General features: G+C 35.4%; 1 protein-coding gene across 12 annotated transcripts in view; it reads right to left on the reverse strand.

Moving 5' to 3' along the window:
- SMG7 (SMG7 nonsense mediated mRNA decay factor) overlaps window positions 1-25,024 on the reverse strand; it is a 90,593-nt gene that overhangs the window by 24,716 nt on the left and 40,853 nt on the right. For 10 of the 12 annotated variants that reach the window (XM_060643736.3, XM_060643741.3, XM_060643738.3 and 7 more), the window contains 5 exons: window positions 14,475-14,506; window positions 11,308-11,425; window positions 9,428-9,560; window positions 1,505-1,676; window positions 229-300 (listed from right to left, as the gene is read on the reverse strand). In XM_060643736.3, coding sequence (XP_060499719.3) covers window positions 229-300; window positions 1,505-1,676; window positions 9,428-9,560; window positions 11,308-11,425; window positions 14,475-14,506 — 527 coding nt within the window. Of the gene's footprint in view, window positions 1-228; window positions 301-1,504; window positions 1,677-9,427; window positions 9,561-10,737; window positions 10,794-11,307; window positions 11,426-14,474; window positions 14,507-25,024 lie in introns of those variants that run through there. The other 2 variants (XM_060643743.3, XM_060643745.3) reach the window with 2 other exon arrangements.

Below are 25,024 nucleotides of genomic sequence, written 5' to 3' on the forward strand. Positions count from 1 at the left end.
TTATACTGGTTTACTGACAACAACAGTTTTATTTAAAAAATTCACTTCTGCTTATATAGAATATACAATGAAAAAATATGACCAAAACTCCAAGTCAATCAATACCAAATCTCCAAAACTCCAAAATCTTTTGCTTTCAAAAACTTGAAGATGAGCCTTATTTTCCATACTGCTATAGAGAATCAAGTATCCTAGTCAACCACGACTTGCTGTGAGAGGCCCACTCACCATTAGAGGGGACAAGCTGAGCTGCATGCCTATAGTAGGACTCTGCCTGGCTGGTCTGGTTTCTGTATCGAGCTGAGAAGAGGAAATAGAAACTTTAGTTTAAAAACAAACAATGAATAAAAAAACTAGTAGGGTACTATTTCAAAACAACTACAGATTTCAATTCTAAAGATAATAAACACATTAAAATTAATTTAAGATAATTAAAGACAGAAAATACTTTAAAACAAATTAACTATAGGATTATGTGTGAAGTGTCCATCTGGCCTTCCCTATTTGGGACATTCAGCATGGAACCAATTGTAAAGCTTACCTAGCCCCCATTTTCAGGTCCTCCAGTGTCATGCATCACCAGCTCCCCCTATGGACTATGCTGGTGACCTGGAGCCGGCCCACCAAGAAGGGGTGAGTTATATGGCACTTAAAAACAAAACAAAACAAAAAACACTATACAATATGATCTGAAAATTATGTATTTCTTCAATATCTTATAAAGTGACTTTGAAAAATGTCTCATACCTACTGCGATATTAAGTATGTGTGTGCATAGGATACACTGAAAGCAAAAACAACCTAAATGCGCTATTCACTGAGTCTCCATGCAGAACTTGGTGCTTACTTTGACATGACCCCACATGGAGTCAATGATTTATATGACATCTAGATATCTAAAATCTTCGAACTCAAAGGAATGTTCTCCATTCCTTGTTATTTGAGGACAGTTGAAACATAATCCTATAGTTAATTTATTTTACAACCCTTTTAGGTCACCTTAAAGGGACGAACAAGAATAAGTTACATAATACTCTCAGACAAACTACATTAAATAGAAAAACAAATTTAACTGCAAAAAGGAAACAATTAAAAATGAGGTTTTAATATACTGACGATAGGAAGGAAAAAAGACAATCTACCTTCAGAAGGAGTAACTTATAAACCCTGCAATTCCAAGAGTACAGACTTTTAATTTAAAAGACATTATGGCACCACTTTGAAAACTTTAGCTTTGATTACATTTTTGCTATTCATTTGCCTACATCTGCATGAAGTCCAAATAAAATTTACATCTTCATATGAAAGTTACTACCTTGAAAATCCTTTGCCAATCCCAAAATACTGAGAAAATGTAAATTCTTTAATATACAATTTATAATTTCCTCTTATGGCAAACGAAATTGTGTGTACATACTCAGTTTGAGGGAAAAGAGCTTCTTTCTATGACTACTCCAAAGAAAAGGATGAATATATTAGCAATTCCTTCACACCAAAGACTCACCAATGTCTCCAAGGTGGACGAGGCAGTGCTGGCAGATATAGGAACAGGAGCTAGACTGTGGCTTCACTATGGCGCTGGTATGCGTCTGTTTATTGCTGATAATTCCCAATTGGGAAGACTTCACACGGCATGGTAAATCTACATTAAACACTGTACACAGTTCTTGTAATAACTAAAAGGAAAACATGAGCAAGATTTAGTGATAAGTCAGAACTGGTAAGTCAGCAGTGCTCTAACAGTAAAGTTTGTATACTTTAATATGTATACCTAATATCATATACTACTGAGACCGGAGCAAAGACTCTAAGAAAACAGGATAGGATAACAAGTAACATTTATTATAAATCATATCTTTTAAATTCTTAAGTATTAGAGCAATCTAAGATGTGCATCTAAAAGGAACAGAAACATTATTTAAAAAGACTTTTTTACCTGAATAGGGTATTCAGTCCCATTCAGCAAGCAACTCCAAGAAATTATCTATCTACTATTTCTCTTAGAAAGACACAAAAACCATTAAAGACTGAGTGGTTACAAATAGGACTTAAATGCAAGCCAACATATTTGTTCGATTTTAGGAGTTCCCTGAGATTTATTTTAAGTCCTATGTCAGTTCTTATCTTTGCATACACAATGGATCTGATACAGACCTGCAAGGGACTTTTGACATTTATGGAGACTACCCACTTCTTCCTCCTTTATCTCCTCTAGTCTTACTATTAGAGGTACCTACCTCCTTCTCGTCAGAACTAACTCCTCTGTCTGAGCATGCTTATTTCATTCTTGTCTGCCTCCTGCCTACCATCCCCTCACTCTTATATCTACTGTCAACTTCTCATGCTTCTTTGCTATGGCCTGCAAATATCAAGAGTCGCCCACAGAAAATATAATAATCCAAAACCAAAACACTCCCCTCCTTGATCCTAGATTCCTCCTCCAGTAACCTTTTAATGTCTCTTCCTCTTCTTAACCAAACTGCTTCAAAGGAATCCACACGTGTCCTATTTGCTTTCTCAATTCCTATTCACTTCTTAATCCATTATGATCTGCCTTCCATACAAACCCCTCTTCCCATCCTATCATCCACCACCACTCTACTGAAACTGTTGTCCATATGAGACCCAGTTATCTAATAAGCAAATACAATGGACACTTTTCAGTCATCATCCTATTGGACCTCTTTGCTGCATTTAAAACAGCTAACCTTAAGGCTGATCACTGAGCTTTGCTTTTTTGTTGTTGTTGTTGTCTTACCAATCATTCCTTTTCAGCCTCCTTTATTCAAAAGCATTTCTCCCCCCACCTTGTTCTCCAAGGGTTTCATTATTGGCCCCACACAGTTCTTTCCGTTCTATTCTATCCATTCAAATATTTACTTAAATATATTCATTCAAATATTTGGTTACTACATCAGACACCATGGTAAGCAACAGGGATAACAGAGATGAATAAGAAAATCTATGTTCTTAAAGAGCTCACAGTCAAATGAGCAAGACAGATAAATAACATGAGGGTGGGGAGGGGAAGGGGAAGGGAGCAAGGAAAACATGATAGCTAGCATAAGCCAAGAGAATAATCTATATCTGTAGCAAACTGCATTCCCTAGCTTACTCGATACATTTGTCTCACTTATCCTGGAGATAAACTAGCAGCAATATAGTATATATAGTGATGAAGCTCTATTTTTTCAGATGAGGATATGAAAGCAACAGAAATATCAAGTGATTTGACTAACGTTACAAAATTAGAAATACACTGATTCTATCACCACACTTTTTAACGTGCAGAATTCACAATATTAAATAAGACACCCTGAGGACCCAACTCATGATTTAAAATGTCCTACTTTTTTCTAAGATAAAAACCACTTCCATAACTGAATACAAATTCTGTGTACCCTTGTGTACCCTTTACTACTAAGCACAGGAATTATCTATTTCAGCTTTACTTATACCTGTACATTTGTAATGGGCAAGAATTTGCTAAGATAAAATTAGGTAAGCAAGTAAATGCTCAGAATGGCTAGAGTCAGCAAATAGAAAAGGCAAGAAATACAGGAAAGGAACAAAAAATGGGGGGAGAGAGAGACACCAAAAACAGACGAATGTAGAAGACAGCAAGAAGAAACATGGTGGATGGTAGAGAACGGAGTTTGGTAGGTACTGAAAGAACAGACTGGAACACAAGGCAAGGCTAAACATCTATCAAGAAGAAAAAAGAATGTTTGCACAAAAAAGTAAATCAAACGTGGCTGGAGCATCATATAGAATGTCTTGTAATAAAATTTTGCCTGAACCCAGGAGTTGTAGGTGAAGATATCAGAAAAGTTCCTGCTGATTCAAAGATTCTGGGTAAGAGAGCTCTGGTTGATTTAGATGCAGAAACAAGGTGGCACTAAAGAAGAAAAACAGATGTTTCATAAGTTGAACAAAACTATATTTGGCAATTATTCTGTAAAAACTCAGTATTACGTTATTCCACTGCTCCTTGGCTCTTCTATGCTAAAAATGGAGAACTAACTATGAAGGTATAGAACATCACCCCTCAAAAAAACTACAGAAACTTAATAATACTTTTTTTTGGCTCCCAGTTTCTTAGAGTAACAACTACTTGTTCAGTTCTTCGATGTTTTAAAAAAACCTACAGTAGAATGTTGTTACATCTTTACTTTGGGAATTCGGTTCTGGCTTGAATTTGGTACCATGCTTTAAATGGCTCACAAAATGACAGCTAAGAAGTAAAAACATCTTCACAGAAATATAAATGAGGATAATCATGTATTAATCTCTTCTCAATCCACTCCAATCAGATTTCTATTCCCACTTTACCGAAGTCACATTTCATTAAATCCAAGATACCATAAATTGTATGATGAACTATTATTTATTGTAACATTGAGAGAAAAAAATACTGCCAATTAAATAGTGCCTTATCATCTCTTGTGAACTTCTAATCAAGAGACGTTAAAATATGAAAAACATTTTTAAATTATTTTTTAAAGTTTATTTATTTATTTTGAGACAGAGTACGCACATGCACAGGAGGGGCAGACAGAGAAAAAAAATCCCAAGCTGACAGCACAGAGACATGGGGCTTGATTTCATGAATGGTGAGATCATGACCTGAGCTGAAATCAAGAGTTGGAAGATAACTGACTGAGCCACCCCAGGGGCCCCCAAAATATTTTAGAAATGAAGAAATACAGTACTTGTTAATGTCACCAGTGACTTCTATGCTGTCAAATTTAATCGGTCACTTTTCAATCATCTTATTTGACTTCTTAGCACCACTCAACAGGGATGACCACTCCTTCTTCTTACTGAAATGTTTTCTCCTGGCTTCCAAGTCACCGCTCTGATTTTCTACTACTGCAATGGTGGCTCCTCTTGTGCTGACCTGTTCTCACCTAGCTCTGTGGTTTTAAATACCAAACACTAATGTCTGACTAAGGCAGGGTTCTTCATTGTAATCATAAAATTTACTCTGGCCCTGACCTTTTTACTGGGCTCCAAGCTTATTTATCCAATTACCTATTTGACATTTGCACTCAGATGCCAATTAGGCTATCTAATTTAACACGGACAGAGATGTTTTCTCTTCAGTATTCTCCATCTCGGTAAATGGTACAACTAGTCAACTAGCTGCTCAATCTGAAAACTGAAGTCATCTTTGACTCCTCCCCTATCTTGATTCCACATATCCAGTCCAATCCATGATCAAGTCTATTGGTTAATCTTCAAAAATCCATCACTTTTTTTCTATTACCACAGTAGCATCCTAATTAGCTTCCATTCCTAACCCCCATACAACATTCTCCATACAACAGCCAGGATGATCTTTTTTTTTTTTTTTTATTACTTTTTTAAATGTTTATTTATTTTTGACAGAAAGAGAGAGAGCAAGAGCGAGAGAGAGCGAGCCTGAGCGGGGAAGGGGTAGACAGAGAGGGAGACACAGAATCTGAAGCAGGCTCCAGGCTCTGAGCTGTCAGCACAGAGCCCGAACGGGGCTCGAACTCACTAGCCGCAAGATCATGACCTAAGCTAGACTCAGACACTCAACCAACTGAGTCACCCAGGAGCCCCCTGCCAGGATAATCTTTTAAAAATGCGAACTTTATCATGTTACGTCCCTGCCTCCTCTCCAACGGCTCGCAACTACACTTAAAGATTAAAATTCAAAACTCATCTTGGCCTAGAAGATTGTACGATGACATGGATTTGGTCTACACCCTCAGTCTCATAGCTTAATCAGTACTATGTGTAATCAAGAAAGATGTATAAAACATTATTGTTAGCAACACCATTAACTGTTTCAATTATCAAACGAAGACAACATAAAAATGCAAGTAAAATATCCTATTAATGTTAATATATGAAAAAGTTTATTAACGCTCATTCTACAATTGTTTTAATTGTTCAACCACTGCCTAAGGAATGCTGGTGGAGAAAATCAATGCTTATTATAAAAACTGAAAAAATGTTTTTCAAAATTAGATTAGCCATATATTTTTCATTATAAAATAATTTGAATGATTTTATTTACCTGCCTATAAAATTTTGTTTACAATTACCATACTCCCTCAATAAAAATGATTCTTGTTTTCCTTCCTTGCAGATTTATCACGGTGCAATTAAAACTTTGGAAATGTGTTACATATATGCATCATAAAAAAGGTTAAAAATCATGTTTCTAGGTGATTAACCAATCTGTATAATAACTATAATAAAAATGTATTGTAGCATATGGACTCCTTCCCTCTCTTCCACCATGCCCAGCTGCTCGGGGTCCCTACTGCTCCCCCTACTTCAGCTGTGTTCATTCAAAATTCCACTTTCTACTACATAGGGAGAGAAAGGAATACAGATTTGAATCAGACTAGGGTTTTAAAACTAGATTATATTTCAAAAATCTAAAAGCAACCAGAATGTTATGAAATCTTTCTAAGAAGTTATGGTAGAAATCTGGAATTCAACAAAGCATAGTTGAAAGTAGTGATGGCGGGGTAGGGGATAACACTTTTGTTAATACTCTGAGCTGAGATTCCTCGATTAACATATCCAGTCAAACTGTAATTCAATAACACGATCTTTTCATCATCTTAAAAGATCTTCATAAACATCAACTTATAATAGTTTCATAAATTTGCATTTTACAGATATGTCATAATTTAATCATTATTATAAGATATTGGTGCTAATTTTCAAATACTGAGATTTGAATTATAATATCTATTTGTTCCTTTAAATATAAATATTATTGTCCTTACTAAATATCCACTGATCTGGGTGGCTTAGATGGTTAAGTGTCTGACTCTTGATTTTGGCCAAGGTCATGATCTCACAATTTTGAGTTCAAGCCCTGCGTTGAGCCTGCCTGGGATTTTCTCTCCCCCACCCTCTCAGCCCCTCCCCTGCTCACACTCCCTCCCTGACCTATGGACAAAACCAAAACAAAACAAAACAAACAAAAAAAGCCATATTCAAAAAAAAAAAAAAAAAAAAGAACCTGGTAACATTAGGAAACTGAATTAAATGAAAGAACAAAAGAAGAAACTTGAGAAAAAGATATCTGCCAAAAATAATGGAAAAAATTAGTATCTTTCAGTATAAATCAGACAAATCACCATGAAAACAATAGGATCCAAATGATGAGTAGGAAAAGTAAACAATGACTTATACAAAATACAAATACCTAATAAAATAGGAATGCAGTTCAATACTAATAACCCAAACATTAAATTTTAAAAGAAAAATTATTTTCCATCTAGTAAGTGTAAGTTACTCATTTAATCATGCATTCACTTTTACTGAAAACACTTAACACTGGCAAGCATGCATCAAGATAGATACTTTTGCAGGGGCGCCTGTGTGGCTCAGCCAGTTAAGTGTCCGACTTCAGCTCAGGTCATGATCTTGCAGCTTGTGAGTTCAAGCCCTGTGTTGGGCTTTGCGCGGACAGCGTGGAGCCTGGAGCCTGCTTCAGATTCTGTCTCTCCCTTTCTCTCTGCCCCTCCCCCACTTGCGCTCTGTCTCTCTCTCTCAAAAATAAATAAAAATTAAAAAAAAAAAAAAAAAGATGGACACTTACATACACTGCTGATGGAAATATAAAAACATAAATGATAATCTCCTGGGAAATAACAATGTATGTTAATAGTTTTATAACTTGATTATCCGATGATTTTGTTCATCATCCAGTGAAGAATTGTCATCATCAAATAATCCAATATTAGAGAAAATGCTTATCAAACTGTATGACAATACAAGGGAAAACTTACATGTTTATAAAGTAGATATGATACTGGATATGTACAACTATGTACAAAATTATTAAAGCATCAGAAGAATATATATTAAAGTAGTAATTTATCCTGAACAGAATTAAATCTTTTTCTGTATAATTTCCAAATTTCTTAAAATTAGTATGCATTATTTTTATAATTAGAAAGCAAAAAGGAATATCTATTAATGTATCCATCTCTTCATTTAGACTAGATATTCCCTTAAAAAAAGGAAAAGACTATCTCTTTTCCCTTCATATCCTTAGTATCTGTAGTGTGCCTTAGAACAGTAAGCTTTTAAAAGCCAACTTGTGGAATGAATTAATCTTTAACATCTGCTTTAAGGACTAGTTAGTGGCACACTGCAATCCCTCTCTCCAGAAGTACCAACTTCTACTGCTAGAAGTTGGCATCCATTTAAAAATTAATTTTGAAAAGAAGAACCATACTTTAGTTCTTTCAATGATCAACTGTGAAGAATGTTTTAGTCTAAGTAAAACAAATAATCTCTGTAAGATGATGGCTAACTATGTGACAACTTCCAACACAGCCTTTCCTTTTCCTTCATTCCGAGACATGGAAAAACCAAAATGGAGCCAAAATACAGGTAGCAACAGTCAAGCAGCAAGCAAAGAGAGAATGGCCAAAGATTTCTTTTAGTCTAAGATCTTCAAAACTGTGTCTCGCCATTCTGAGAGTTTATACACATTTTATTAATTATGAATGCTACTACAAATGGATGAGATGAAGTTTTCTAAAATATTCTGTTTAAAGAAAATTCATTGTTCGGAAAGAAGATTTATGTATTGTTTAACCCGCCCGGTTTAGAAGTTTTATCAGCATGTAACCAAGCAGAGGATAAGTCTCTGAGGATGATAAATCATTAAAATAATAAAGTAATCATTTTATTATTAAAATGGAGGAAAATTTACTTCATTTCTTAGGTAGCTTAACAGCATTTAAAGCTTCAGATAAATTCTACTAAACACATAATACTATGAAAATTCACTTGATATCACAAATTTTGACTATTTCTTACCTGGCACAACACAGCTGTTACTTTCACAATGAACTATACCCATACCCATAAATTCACATTTGCTCTAATACCACTTATAACAGACTACTTTTGCTGTTTCACTAAGATATGGCTCTCATGACCCTTTTTCTACTCACACAATTAGATCTCCAAACTTTAAGCCAAAACATAAACTTTAAAAAAAAATTTTTTTTTAATGTTCACTTATTTTTGAGAGAAAGAGAAACAGAGCATGAACAGACGAGGAGCAGAGAGATAGGGAGACAAAGAATCAGAAGCAGGCTCCAGGCTCCGAGCTGTCAGCACAGAGCCTGACGCGGCGCTCGAGCTCACAAACCGCAAGATCATGACCTGAGCCAAAGTAGGACACTTAACCGACTGAGCCACCCAGGAGCCCCATAAACCTTTTTTGATTGAATCTCTTTTGTTTTAAAGGTCTTATGGTCAACAATCTGGGATATTTTTATTCACTTGAGGGATTATAGGTGATCAACTCCTGGATGCCCCCATAATCATAACAAAAAGTACTTATTAAACAAGAGGTGTATAAAGAACATTCATGACTAATTCTAGGAGAACTGGTATACAATGCAGAACTCACCTGAGTATAGAAGCCACTAGCTGCCTCTAGGAACAGAGATAGGTTTGCCTGAACTTCACTCCGATTCGGGTTTGCTCGATTCTTTGCCTGGCCTTGTAGTGTTGTGATCTGATTCTTAAAGGCATGATTCCAGCTGAAAACAAAATGTAATTCTATTTGGTATAGCAGTGACTCACTGGGCAGACACTGGTCCCCCTGAGAACAAGAAAGAACTGTTTGTTATAATTATAACACACTAGACAGTAAACCTGCATTAAAGTTACTCACTTATTTAAATAACTTTATGCTCCTCTTTGAGCAAGACCAGACATGCAATAGAATCCAACTGACCTTAGTAAACACTTACCAAATGTTCGAATAATCAGACTGTGGCTTCAGTTATTAATCTTTTAGAACTACTATAGTTAAAGCCTATTTAGGAATCCCAGTACAAAACAAGAACTACAGTCGCAAGACCAAAGTAAAAGTAAGCTATCAACAAATTGCCATATACACTGTGCCAAGAAATGACTGAGTATATCCTTATTAAGTGACAGGTATAAGGGGAAAATTTCTTTTTCAATATTAAGCCATATCTCTTATTTCCATAAAATCTATTTCCCACAGCACTCTGTTCTAATTCTTTTTAATGCTTTCTTTATTTCTCTTGGGGTTAATGTTTTCTTCACAGCTTGAAATATAAGTTCATTTTCTGATATTTCAATGTTGGCTATTTAAAATAGGAAAAAACACAGTGCTGAAATATGGCATATCAAAATTCTATTATAAAATGTTTTTCTTGAATCAAGCTGTGTAAAGAATCATTTTAGATTCAGTTAGGGTGAAATACAGTCATTCCTTAACTTGGAAACCACAGTGGGGGGTGGGGAAAACAGAACTAGGATGGAGGGAGATTACTACTGGCTTGATTAAAGGAAGCAAACACAGATGAAAGGTCTACAACCTACCTGGAAAGTACCTAATTCTTTATCAATGTCAACTTTTGAGACACTAGAGCACTTGCGTTTTTAATGCTTCATGAGGACAATCGCTCCCTCAGTATTTTTGATGACATTTTATCCTTGCCTCTAATATCATAGATACGGATTCTGAGTGGCTGTGATTAAGCTTTTTTATTACTAGAACTCCTAAAAATATAAAGTATCTAAAAAAGGTGAACAATATAGGAAAAACTAATCTTCACCACAACTTAGGGTACTAGGCATTACTAAATAGAATATTCTTAACTGATTCTTAATATTTCATCAGGCTAATATCCTTGATCCAATTTATAAGGCAAGGCCCTCCACAAAAGGCATTTATTTACTCACTTGGGAATCTGGTCATCTGTCATTTCACCTCTCATAGAAAGAACAAGTGGAATAGCCTAAATATACAAAATCTTTCTTTAGTTTTATTGGGGGGGGGGGGGGGAGGAAATACCTACTTATTTTATAAAAGGAAGAAGTTCCCTTACAATGCAAACACATTTTCCTTTGGGAGAAATTTATAGAATCACATTCACCAAAGAAGATTTATCTAAAGTTTACTGTTGAATTTCTTTTTTAGTCGTGGTTTAAATGCAGGACTGAACACGTACAGAGAATCCAAACACTGTCTCTTAGTACTTGAAATATACATAAATTTGTTTTTATGATATACCCCAAAGACCTGAATAAGACTCAACTTCAAGCATTCTCCTCTTGCTGCCTAAGACTATCTGAAGTAGTAACAATGGTCAAATATTCTGCTCAAAAAAATCACAAGTACTAGAATTTTTTCTTTTCATTGAAAGACCTTACTCTGAGACAGGTTAAGAAGAAACAACCAAATTGTTTTTTATTCTAAAGTCTTGGTGAGACTCTTGATCTTACAGGGACATCCCAAATGATAGTACTTACAGATCCTGTTCTACTTTCTTGTCTAAAGCGTATTCCAAATCAGTAACTAGCATTTTCTGGTACAGGTCCTGCAGAGCCTGCCTGGATGTCCAGACCTCAGCTGGACCCAGCTTAGAATCTGAGTAACAAAACAAACAAACAAACAAACAAACAAACAAAAAAACAGCAGATATATAGAAAAACAGAGTTAAAACCATTATACTACACCAATGACTCCTTCCCTCTCCACTCCCCAAAGCAAAAACCTGCTTCATACCATAGACTGCTGCAGAAGTTTTATACTACTACATTTTAAAACGACTTTCACCTTCAGGCTAATGACTAAATCTGGTTCAAAATGCTTGTGTATTTGTCTTTTAGCTTTGAAATAACACCATGAAAAAGGCTAAAAAACAAAAAAAAAAAACCCGAATGGTGCACCCTTTGCTTTAGTTTGGATTTCTATGTATTCATATCACAGGAAGCCATATGCCACAAAAGTCCCCCCATTTGAAATGATGAACTGCCAAGATGGTCTGTTTACTCTCATAAGTGTATCTCTGTCCAGAGCAGCTTTTTTCTTTTTATTCCGAATCATTTTCAACTGTCCTTACAGAATCTTCACGTCTGTTCACAATCCAGCAGCTGTTTGCGCATTCTGCTGTTATTCCTACTCTATATAATGTCAACCCGATAAAGCCATAACAGTAAGGGTTATTTTAATGATTGATAAATTGCTTGCCAAGAAACTTTTGTGAGCAATCCATACTTGCCATTTAACATAAATAAGAATTTGCAGCACATGATGATTAAGCTGCTCAAGAGGCCAAATGAGAGATTGGGTAAAAGATGAAATCAGGAAGTCAGGCTATGACAAAATGTAATACTCAGTTGGGGCCGTACTGTCTGCCAGAGTCCTGAAAGACACATTAGCCTTTCCGATTACTAGGCTTATGAGTGCAATAACTGACAGTGATCTGCCCCAATAGAAGAACTTAATAAAAGACTTTTCAATTAGGCTTCTGATTACATTTGATATTTTACTGGGACACAATGGCATAATCTTTACTCTTCTCTAGGTCTGCAAATAAAATCTCCTGAGTTAATCCTCACAAGAGTTTGTGACTAAAAACAAAACAAAACAAAACAAAACAAAACAAAACAAGATGCAGTATCAGCTTCTTGGTCCCTTATTAGGTTTTAGGGCTAAATAGATTTATAGATTTATTCAGTCTTGTTTCAATTCATCGATGGCAAGGAAAGGATTATAAGGGATCACTAACTCTGTTTTATCAGACAGACTACCATTTAAATTACTTCATATCTTAATGTTTCTAGGCAGCCAATTGTCCCCTATAAAAGCCAAACCCTAAGCCTACTTCCTGAGGGTATTCAATACTTAAGAAAAAGTAAAAGGTATAGTCAGCCTAACATCACTCCATGCACAATTTTGGTCACATAATGGAGATTATGTCTACCATGACAAAAGCATAATATAGTGCCTCAGAGCTGACACCAATATCCGTAGTAAGGAAGATGACGACAGTTATGTTAATAATGGGCAAAAACTGAGGTGCTATACTAAGTATACCCGTAAAAAGTGTTTTTAGAATTTTTCTTTTTATCTTCTTAAGATGACAATGATATTACCACATTCTTAAAACATTAGCATCAACATTAACACTGGCCTGCAATGTTGAGAAAAAGACATCTAAAGAGTCTTAATTTCCTCTTGATTGTAAATTCTGGCCAGAATGCTGGTTGTTAGCAGTTTAACTCTTTGTGGATTTCACTGCAGAACTAAAGTCCTCAAAAATTAGAATGAGATTCATTATCACATTATCTCTTTTTATACTTTAGAACAGCATATGCTGCTATAGAGAGCATACTGATCACTACATAGTGCCATATATTTCCTAATTTTGGAGTTAAAATCATCGGCTCCTTCTAGGGACTTTCAGTTCTTCTTTTAAAAATACCCTGGCGGGGCGCCTGGGTGGCTCAGTCGGTTAAGCGCCCGACTTCGGCTCAGGTCACGATCTCGCGGTCCGTGAGTTCGAGCCCCGCGTCAGGCTCTGGGCAGATGGCTCAGAGCCTGGAGCCTGTTTCCAATTCTGTGTCTCCCTCTCTCTCTGCCCCTCCCCCGTTCATGCTCTGTCTGTCTCTGTCTCAAAAATAAATAAACGTTAAAAAAAAAAAAAAAAAATTAAAAAAAAAAAAAAAAATACCCTGGCTAGGGGTGCCTGGGTGGCTCAGTCGGTTAAGCGTGCGACTTCGGCTCAGGTCACGATCTCGCGGTCCGTGAGTTCGAGCCCCGCGTCAGGCTCTGGGCTGATGGCTCAGAGCCTGGAGCCTGTTTCCGATTCTGTGTCTCCCTCTCTCTCTGACCCTCCCCCGTTCATGCTCTGTCTCTCTCTGTCTCAAAAATAAATAAACGTTAAAAAAAAAATTAAAAAAAAAAAATACCCTGGCTATTCAAAACAACAAAAGGGAGAAAAGAAAGGTGGCAAGGCAGTTCACTCAATTTCAAGGACTTTTAGTACAGTTTTCCTACAAATATTTTTTCTCAAGGTTTACTTACTATTCAAGTTTGGAGAATTATCAACAGGAAGACATGAACTTAATACCATAAGGTATTTTTATTTATATGGTATATGAATTCTTTCTTCTATGTCTTAAATTGATGACAAATAGTTCATAAAAATTAAATGGTTATATGCATTAAATTAGGTAATATTCAATACAATGTAGCACAGATTATATAAAATTCTTAACCATCTAAGTAAGAATTCAAAGTTCGGGGGCGCCTGGATGGCTCAGTTGGTCAAGTGTCTTGATTTCAGCTCAGGTCATGATCTCATGGTTCATGGGTTCAAGCCCCACACTGGGGGAGCTGTCAGCACAGAGCCTGCTTAAGATTCTCTCTCTTCTTCTCTCACTGCCCCTTTCCTGCTGGCTCACACGTGCGTGTTCTCTCCTTCTCTCAAAATAAATACATAAACATAAAAAAAAAAAAAAAAAGAATTCAAAGTTCAAAAACAGTAATTATTTAAAGCAAATTTTAAGTCATCATCCCTTTTGGCAACTAGGACAGTGCAACAAGTAATATAGGAAAGATGAGACCCTTCCTTTAATTCCGTTAATGGTATATAAAATAAGCTGTGAAAACCAAATGAGCCAGCCAGTACCTGTCATGTCAGCCTTCAGGACTTCTGCCTGCCTAAAAAAAAGGGAAAAAAGAACATCAGTTAGAAACAAACTAGGCCTACTCAACATAAGTAACACTAAAACCTAAAAGTTAGGTGAAATCATATACTACATCAAGATGTATAGCACCTCTATTTGTGACATTGCAAATAGTGTCCCTGCTTTAATATCCAGGGTAGCACTAGGTTTTGGCAAACTGATGCCATAACTTAAAAGTATACAGGGTCACCATGAATTCTATGAGCTCACATTCTTGTGGTTTTCCAAATGTATTTAAGATAATATTAAATGATACTCATTAAACAAAAAATTTTCCCTCAATGCAGCCAGGAAATCCTATGTTTCTCAATTCACTAACCACTGTAACTATCTCAAAATTCCCACTTTCCTCAGACATGGATTTTGCCTCCTTCCTGAGGCCGACCCCCTTTCAGTAAAGGCCAGCAGCCCCATCTCAGGAAAAACAATGCCCAGTTACTAAACATTACTTTCACACAACCCTCTTCTTTCTCTCTCCTGTTAAAACACAAGAGGTGCTGCATCCCTTATTTAAGACCAGTAATTCCACTTGAGTAGGCTCTTTCTAGACTTTAATAAGAACTTCTGCTCCCTTAATTACCCCCTTCCTCCTTCAATAATTTTGAAACTTCTCTCTATATTGGATCCTTCCTTTTCTTCAGTATTTTAAACATGCCCAAGTCTGTCATAGTTCTAAAATCTTCTGTCCTGCATTCTCCTCCTCTGGCTGTGGCTTCTTTCCTCTCTCAAATTTTTCAAGAGTTGCCTGTAATCAAGAGGTCCAAAACTGAACTCATGACCCATTCCCACCCCCATTCCTGGTTCTCTTTCTAGTGTTTTTTGCCCTACCAAATGTACCACTGCTTTCCAATTGTGAAAGGCAGATACCTCAAAGTCACCTGTGACAACTTTCTCCCAAATCCCTGGTAATCTATCAACTCCAGAGAATTCTACCAACTAAATGTATCTTGAATGTGTGGATTTCTCTTTACTTCCTCTTCATCCACTCACATTCAAGTTATGAACCATCCCTTGCTGGGACTAATGCAAAGCCACCAAACTGTTTTCTCCATTTCACTCTTGCCCTATTTCATTCTGTTCTCCCACTGCTGTCTGGTGGATCTTGTCAAAATGCAAATTCTGACCATACCAACAGTCCCATTCAAAAGCTTTAATGATTTCCCCACTGCTCTTAGAGTAAACACTAAAATCTTTACTAAAGTGTCCCACAAAGTTCTCTGTACTCCAAAAATTAGAGGCTGCACACTGCTTCTACCATTATTCCCTCTTTTCCTTGATCTCTGTGCTCTAGTTACCAGATTTCTGGTTTCTCCAATGTGCTCTGCTCCCTTCATACACGGCACCTTTGTAAAGAAGAGTCCCTTTGCTAGGAATACCTCTTCCCCTTTTGTCTGGTTAATTATTACTCATACTTTGTCTCAGAAACATAACTTTCTCAAGAAATCTTACTTAGATGAAGGATATTCCTATCTTATACTCTCAAAGCACTTATTTTTTTCTACATAGTAGATATCACAGATTTTAAGAATGCTCACTGTCACAACCCCTATGCCTATTAGCACAGCACCTAGCAATCAGTAGGCATTCAATAAAGATCTTTTAAGTGAAGAAAGGAAAAAGGATAAATCATGTTCATATATTCTAAAAAGTTATGTATATAAACTAATGAGATTTCCATTTCTAAAAACAAACTTGAACATAAAAGCTAGAGAATACACAGCGGTTCTAAAATTTTTACTGTAAATATTAGGTATTTAATACCAGTTGTGAGTTTTAGTTTCATCAAAACATAATGTGAACCTTTTCATTTTCTTAGCTTTTAAAAAATATTTTTCTAAATTAAGTTTTCAGACAGAATCATAACTGGGTGTTATACAGGTAACCACAAGCCATATAGGAACTATCAGTATAAATGAATAATAAAAATAAATAGCTAAACTTCATCCTCAACTGTAACATCACATCAAATCCCGTTATTCATATTACCTAGCTCCACTGTTTACTTTGGGTGTTAAACTTTTGCAACTAAAAAAACAAACTACGTTCACAAGGCTTGTTGGCTTATACCATTAAAACCTAAGATTATAAAATGTAATAAAAAATACCAAATATCCTGCAAACAATGTTATATACAAACCTAATGTCAACCACAAATCAAAAACCAGTAATAGATATGCAAGTAACAAAGAGAAAGGAATCTGAGTATATCACTAAAGAAAGCCAGCAAATCACGAAAGAGAACAAGAGAAGAAACAATCAGAGAACAACTACAAAACCACCGCAAAACAACCAACAAAATGGCAATAAATACTTACATAACAATAATTACTTTGAATGTAAACAAACTAAATGCTCCCATCAAAAGTCACAGGGTAACAGGGTGGATAAAAAAAAGCAAGGCCCATCTATATGCTGCCTTTAAGAGACTAATTTCAGACCGAAAGACACCTGCAGATTGAAAGCACAGGGATGGAGAAACGTCATGCAAATGGCTGTCAAAAGAATGCCAGAGTAGCAATACTTAAAGCAGACAAAACAGACTTTAAAACAAAGACTGTAACAGGGAATGACACTATATAATAATAAAGGAGACAATCTAACAAGGTAACACAATTGTAAATATTTATGCACCCAACATGTAAGCACTCAAATACACAAAACAGTTAATACAATAATAGTAGGGGGCTTTAACACTTAACATCAGTGGACAGATCATCCAACCAAAAAATCAGCAAGGAAATAGTGGCTTTGAATGATACAGTGGACCAGATGGATTTAACAGATATATTCAGAATATTCCAGCCTAATATAGCAGAATACACATTTTTTTCACGGGCACATGGAACATTCTCCAGAGTAGATCACGTATTAGGCCACATAACAAATCTTAACAAATTCAAAAAGATCAAAGTCATACCATGCATCTTTTCTGATCATAACACTATGAAACTAGAAATCAACCACAAGAAAAAATCTGGAAAGAGCACAAATACATGGAAATTAAAAAACATGCTACTAAACAATAAATGGGTCAACCAAGAAAACAAAGAAATTAAAAATTTTCATGGAAACAAATGAAAATGAAAATACAATGATCCAAAATCTTTGGGATGCAGCAAAAGCAGTCCTAAGAGGGAAATTTATAGCAATACAGGCCTACCTCAAGAAACAAGAAAAGTCTCAAATAAGCAATCTAACTGTAAACCAAAAGGAACCAGAAAAAGTACAACAAAACCCAAAAGCATGAGAAGGAAGGAAATACTAAAGAGTAGATCAGAAATGATATGTAGAAACTAAAATAAACAACCTAGCCTTAAAGCTAAAGGAAGTAGAAAAAGAACAACAAAACCAGGAGAAGGAAAGAAATAATAAAGAGTAGAACAGAAATGATATAAACTAAAAAACAGAACAGACCAATGAAACCAGGAGATGGTTCTTTGAAAAGATCAACAAAATTGATACACCTCTAGCTAGACTCATTAAGAAAAGAAAGAAAGAAAGAAAGAAAGAACCCAAATAAGCAAAATCACTAGTGAAAGAAGAGAATTAACCAATACCACAGAAATACAATTATATGCCAACAATATTGGACAACTGAGAAGAAACAGATATAATTCCCGGAAACATATAACCTACCAAAACTGAAGCAGGAAGAAATAGAAAATTTGAACAGACTGAGATTACCAGCAAAGAAACTGAATCAGTAATCAAAAAACTCCCAAAAAACAAAAGTCCAGGACCATAAGACTTCACAGGGGAATTCTACCAAACATTTAAAGAAGATCTAACACCTATTCTTCTCAAACCATTCCAAAAAGTACAAGAAGGAAAACTTCCAAAATCCACTCATTCTCTTCATTCCTGATACCAAAACCAGATAGACACCATAAAAAAAAAAAAAAAAAAGAGAGAGAGAGAGAGAGAGAGAGAGAGAGAGAGAGAACTACAGGCCAGTATCTCTGATGAATATGATGCAAGAATCCTCAACAAAATACTAGCAAACCAACAACACATTAAAAAAATACATACAACAACACATTAAAAAAATCATTCATCATGATCAAGTAGGATTTATTCCCAGGATGCAAGGGTGGTTTGATATTTGCAAATCAATCTGATACATCACATCAATAAGAGAAAGGATACATACCATATGATCATCTCAACAGATAAAGAAAATGCATCTGACAAAGTACAATATCCATTCATGATAAAAACCCTCAACAAAAAAACAGGTTTTGAGGGAACATACCTCAACAAAGGCCGTAATAAAGGCCGAACATCATACCTAATGGGGAAAAAAATGAGAGCGTTTCCCCTAAGGTCAGGAACAAGACAAGGATGTCCACTCTCACCACTTCTATTCAACATAGTACTGGAAGACCTAGCCACAGCAATCAGACAATAAAAAGAAATAAAAGGCATCCAAATCGGTAAGGAAGAAGTAAAACTTGCACTATTACAGATGACATGATACTGTGTATAGAAACCTTAAAGGCTCCGCCAAAAACTACTAGAACTGATAAATGAATTCAGTAAAGTCACAGGATACAAAGTCACTAATACAGAAATCTGTTTTATTTCTGTACACTAATAATGAAGCAGCAGAAAGAGAAATTAAGAAAACAATCCATTTACAACTGCACCGAAAGCAACAAAATACCTATAAATAAACTTAACCACAGAGGTAAAAAACCTATACTCTGAAAACTATAAAACATTAATGAAAGAAATTGAAGATGACACAAAGAAATGGAAAGACACATGCTCATGGGTTGGAAGAACAAATATGTTAAAACATCTAAACTACCCAAAGCAATCTACAGATTTAATGCAGTCCCCACCAAAATACCAACAGTATTTTTCACAGAACTAGAACAATCCTAAAATGTATATGGAGCCACAAAAGACCCCAAGTAGCCAAAGCAATCTTGAAAAAGAAAAGTAAAATTCCAGATTTCAAGATATACTACAGAAAGTTGCAGTAATCAAAAAAGTATGGCACTGACACATAAACAGACACAGATCAATGGAGTAGAATAGAAAACCCAGAAATAAACCCACAATTATATGGTCAATTAATCTTCAACAAAGGAGGAAAAACTATACAATGGGGGAAAAAAAATGGTGTTGGGAAACACCAGCTCCAAAAAAATGGAGCTGGATCACTTTCTTACACCATACACAAAATAAGGTCAAAATTAGACTAAAGACCTAAATGTGAGACCTGAAACCATAAAAATCCTAGAAGACAGCACAAGTAGTCATTTCTCCAACATAGCCCATAGCAACATTTTCTAGATATAGCTCCTAAGGAAAGGGATATAAAAGCAAAAATAAACTATTGGGACACATCAAAACAAAAAGCTTCTGCACAGCGGAGGAAACAATACAAAAAAAAACAAAAAAAAAAAACCCCTAAACTAAAAGACAAACTACCGATTGGGAGGAGATATTTCCAAATGTCATGTCTGATAAAGGGTTAGTATCCAAAATATAAAAAGAACATAAACAACTCAACACCAGAAACACAAATCATCCAATTTAAAAATGGACAGAAGGCATGAACAGACATTTCTCCAAAGAAGACATAGAGATGGACAAAAGACACATGAAAAGATGTCAACACTGGTGCATCTAGGTGGCTCAGTTGGTTAAGCGTCCGACTCTTGATTTTGGCTCAGGTCATGATCTCATGGTTCATGATTTCAAGTTCTGCACTGGGCTCTGTGCTGACAGTGCACAGCCTGCTTGGGATTCTCTCTTTCCCTTTCTCTGTTCCTCCCCAACTTGTATGCTCTCTCTCTCTTTCTCTGTCTCTCCCAAAATAAATAAACTCAAAAACAAAACAAAAAAAGATGTTCAACATTGATGCAAACCAAAACTACAATGAGGTTATTACCTCACACCTTTCAGAATGGCTAAGAGGGCACTTGTTGGGATGAGCACTGGGTGTTGTATGGAAGCCAATTTGACAAGAAATTACATTAAATAAATAAATAAATTTCTTAAAAAAAAAAAAAAAAAAGAATGGCTAAAATGAAAAACACAAACTGGTGCACCTGGGTGGCTCAGTCAGTTAAGCATCCGACTCTTGGTTTCAGCTCAGGTCAAGAACTTGAAGTTTCGGGAGTTTGGGCCCTGTGTTGGGGTCTGTGCTGGCAGCATGGAGCTTGCTTGGGATTCTCTCTCTCCCCCTCCCTCACTCGTGTCTGTTTCTCTCAAAATAAATAAACTTTTAAAAAAAAACCACAAGAGGGGTGCCTGGGTGGCTCAGTCGGTTGAGCATCTGACTTTGGCTCAGGTCATGATCTCATGGTTCGTGAGTTTGAGCCCCGTGTCGGGCTCTGTGCTGACAGCTCAGAGCCTGGAGCCTGCTTCAGATTCTGCATACCTCCCCCACTCTCCGCCCCACCCGCTTGTGCTCTGTCTCTGTCTTTCAAAAATGAATAAACATTAAAAAAAAAAAAAAATTAAAAAAACCCCACAAGAAATAACAAGTGTTGGTGAGGCTGTGGAGAAAAAGGAATCCTCTTGCACTGTTGGTGGGAATACAAACTGGTGCAGCCCCTGTGGAAAACAGTTTGTTGGTTCCTCCAAAAGTTAAAAAAAGAACTACCCTATGATCCAGTAATCACATTATTGGGTATTTACCCCCAAAATACAAAAACACAAATTCAAAGGGATACAATGCACCCCTCTGTTTACTGCAGCATTATTTACAATAGCCAAATTATGGAAGAAGTCCAAATGTCCACTGATAGATGAATGGAGAAAGAAAATGTGGTATAATATAATGTATAATGGAATAGTATTCAGCCATAAAAAGAATGAAATCATGCCATTTGCAAAAACATGGATGGAGCTAGAGAGTATAATGCTAAGAAAAGTAAGAAAGACAAATACCATATGAGTTCACTTATATGTAGAATTTAAAAAACAACAAATGAGCAAAGAAAAAAGAGACAGACAAACCAAGAAACAGACTGGTAACTATAGAAAACAAACAGATAGTTACCAGAGGGAAGGTGGGTGGGGGGGAAGGGTAAAATAGGTGATTAAGAGAACACTTATCATGTTGAGCACTGAATAACGTATAGAATTATTGAATCACTATATGGTACACCTGAAACTAATATAACAATCTATAGATTGTTAACTATAGAATTAAAAACTTAAAAAAGAAGAATGCCATATATCCTATTCTACCCATGTCAAAAGAACACACTCTTCCAAAACAAACAAACACACACACACACACACACACACACAAACAAAAAATACAACATCCTACCGGAGCACTAATTTATGAAACTTATACCGAGAAAGCCAGTGCTAATTATATGCATCTTTACTAGACTCAACAGTGTTTTCATTCTGTCCCTGCAAAGTTACAAATACATTTTACTATGCTTCCAGACATTAGCTAAAAAGTTTACAGTCAAGTATACACAAGATATCTTATACTTAGAATCATGTGTCTAAAGGTTATTTTCTCATTCCAAGCAAGATCTGCTTGTAAGTATCATTTCAGTATGCTACCATCTGCCTAATGAGGACACCAACTTTCTTTCAAAGATTTTATTGAGCATATTACAGGAACTATTTACAAACAGCCTGTTTCTCTTAGAGGCTGTAAAATAAGATAATTAAGTCTAATAATGTCTAACGTAAAATCTAGCCATTCTGGTAGCAGGCTTCCACGGATAAACAAAGATCAAAATTTTACTTTATATTTTTATATACTACAATCTGTCCAAGAGAAACTGTAAAGCTAAAAATTCAAGCACTAACAAAAGTGCAAAAACGTGATAAAAATTGTCTGACAAAAATGTTAAAGCATCTTGAAATCCCAGGAGTTTTGGTTCCTCAGTATGACAAGAGTAAAGAGGTGCTCATTCTGTGCACAGTTCTCTATTCTGAAAGAGATACATTAATGACTAAAATAATCTTGCTATATTGAATGGATGAAAAGATAGCTAAATGGAAAATCTAATAACCTGAAGATGTCGAGTATTACTCCTCTTCTATAAACAAGGAAACTGAAGTTCTGAAATGTGAAACAATTTGCCCATAGTCACAAAGCAATTAGGTAGAATTAAGTACAAACTTAGTTCTGACTCTGAAGTCCAGTAATTTCTACTTCTTTCAAGTTAGAATTTAAAAATTCTGTGACATAAAAAGCTAACACAGACTCTGTCAACTAAACACTAACATGTAAGTCACCTAGCCTAAATTAAAAGATTTGTTAAAATAGAAAATAAAATTCTACCTGAGATTTTTAATAAAAAAGACCGCAAGAAGTAAAATTTATATTCCAGTACAGCAGTCAGACTATGGGTGAAATTCCTTCCTTTACTCTGAATCTCTTTTTGTAAATAAACTTTACTGGGACACAGTCATGCCCATTCATTTATGTACTGTCTATGGCTGCTTTCTGCTACAAGGGCAGAGCTGTGTAGTTGAGACAATGACCACATGGCCCACCAAGTCTCAAATATTTATTACCTGGCCCCTTTACAGTAAACTTTGCATCTCCTGCTCTGGGGAGTACCTGATCAAAAAATAAGAAGTAAAATATCTATTAAGTTCCCAAGCCAAATAGTTTTTCCCTATGAGGAATCATCAATAGTTTCCTTAAAGATCTATTTTTATTAATGTTGTAATCTTGCCACAAAGAGAACTACATTAAAAAATACAGTCTCATGTAACAAACAGTAAAGTTACTATGTGGAGGCCATGCTATATTTTTGATGGTCTTAATCTGCAAACTGTTTAAAACCCTGTTAGGTTTATATACTATTATCTACTAACTCTTCTTTTTTCCTGTGTACCAAAAGTACCCATTTAGACAGGAGAGAGGGTTAAACTGAGAATTATTATCTCACAAGAGGAATCCCTATCCTATCCTTACACAATTTTATTTTTTTCATATAGTATATAAGAAACCAAATCAATAGATGTGATCTTATACCAACTGCTTTCATAAAGACTGGTAACATAATTGGCCATTTGATTATTTTACTTCACTAGGGAAAGCTACTACACCTCAACTGACCTACTGGTTTTGCTAAAGACTAACAATGTTAAACATTAATATAGTTTATGGCCAATGCTTATACAAAGTGAGAGAGTGTTTAAATGTTTTCTCTTAGTAGAAGGCTCTGGCAACATGAGTTGCTTTTTATTCTTACTTTAAGCAGAAAGAATTAATGAAAACAATGAACCAAAAATTCAAACATTAAAAATCATCATTCCTTCAATAATAAAATAACACCACTAAATACTTACAAAATACAAAGCTTTCAAAATACTGAACACATTGTGTCCGTTCTACTAAGAGAAAGTAAGCACTTCTACCAAGCAATAAGAAAAAGTCATTAAAAGGCTGAATAAAATCTGAAACATTCAATGATAAACAAATGCACTGAAAGCTAACAACCTGAAACAATATTCCTGGAGACTACATGATCATCAAGATCTATAAATACATTCAATGTATTCCAATGCACTAGGTACTGAAATAGCCAACGCTATATATAGCACTTATTATTGTCAGACAATGTTCTAAGGGCTTTATGTAAATTATTTAATCCGTATTATGTACTATTACTGCCCCCACTTTATAGATGAAGAAGCCCACAGAAATAGAGGTTAAGTAACACGTCCAAGGTTAAGTCAGCATTTGAACTCAATCAGTTTGGTTCCACAGGATAACTCCTAACCATTACATCATAGTTCCTCCTATACAAGATTTCACGGAAAAAAAAAAAAAAAAGTAATATTTAATAGAAATAGCCCACAAAACTGGGGCTTTCAATACTTAAACATCTTACAATGTTTTTTATAATGTTGTTAGAGAAGAAAACTCTAAAAGTAATGGCCATCTTCTTTAACAAACACTTTGATTATACATAGTACTTACAATAACAATGCAAGGTAACATATATAATAAGATAATCTTTCTTAAGAACCGATATTAAAATTTGTGATTGAAAATATAAGATATCTCCAAATCAGGGGCAGACACAATGGAAGAGTCCTTCGACCTGAACTTCCAACCCCGTTTCTCTTATGAGCAGAACACAGGAAAATAAGCCAATGTCTTCTAAAACTCATCTTCAAATAAGCCAACATCTTCAAACTCAGTTGCTAAGGAAAAGTGAATCAGCTTCTTTTGTTTTGGGAGGGAAGGCTAAAATATTTTTTTTTTGAAATTTAAACAAAAGCCATGGTAGGTTTTATTTCAAGTTAATATATTTGCTTATCTTCATAGAGTACTAAGGAGTATTTGGAATAATAACAGTATTCATCAATTATAACCATCTACATAATTACATATATCATAATTATTTGTACAAAATAGGCCAGATACTGTAAGATGAGTGTGAGCCTACACATGCAAGCACACAAATACACAATCTACAGATCTCTAAGACATCACCAAGTCTCATAGGATTAATAAAAAGTAAATCATATTGCTCTACTTTTG

The sequence above is a fragment of the Panthera onca genome, chromosome F1, assembly GCF_046562875.1.
Source record: "Panthera onca isolate mPanOnc1 chromosome F1, mPanOnc1 haplotype 2, whole genome shotgun sequence".
In the NCBI taxonomy this organism is placed as follows: Eukaryota; Metazoa; Chordata; class Mammalia; order Carnivora; family Felidae; genus Panthera; species Panthera onca.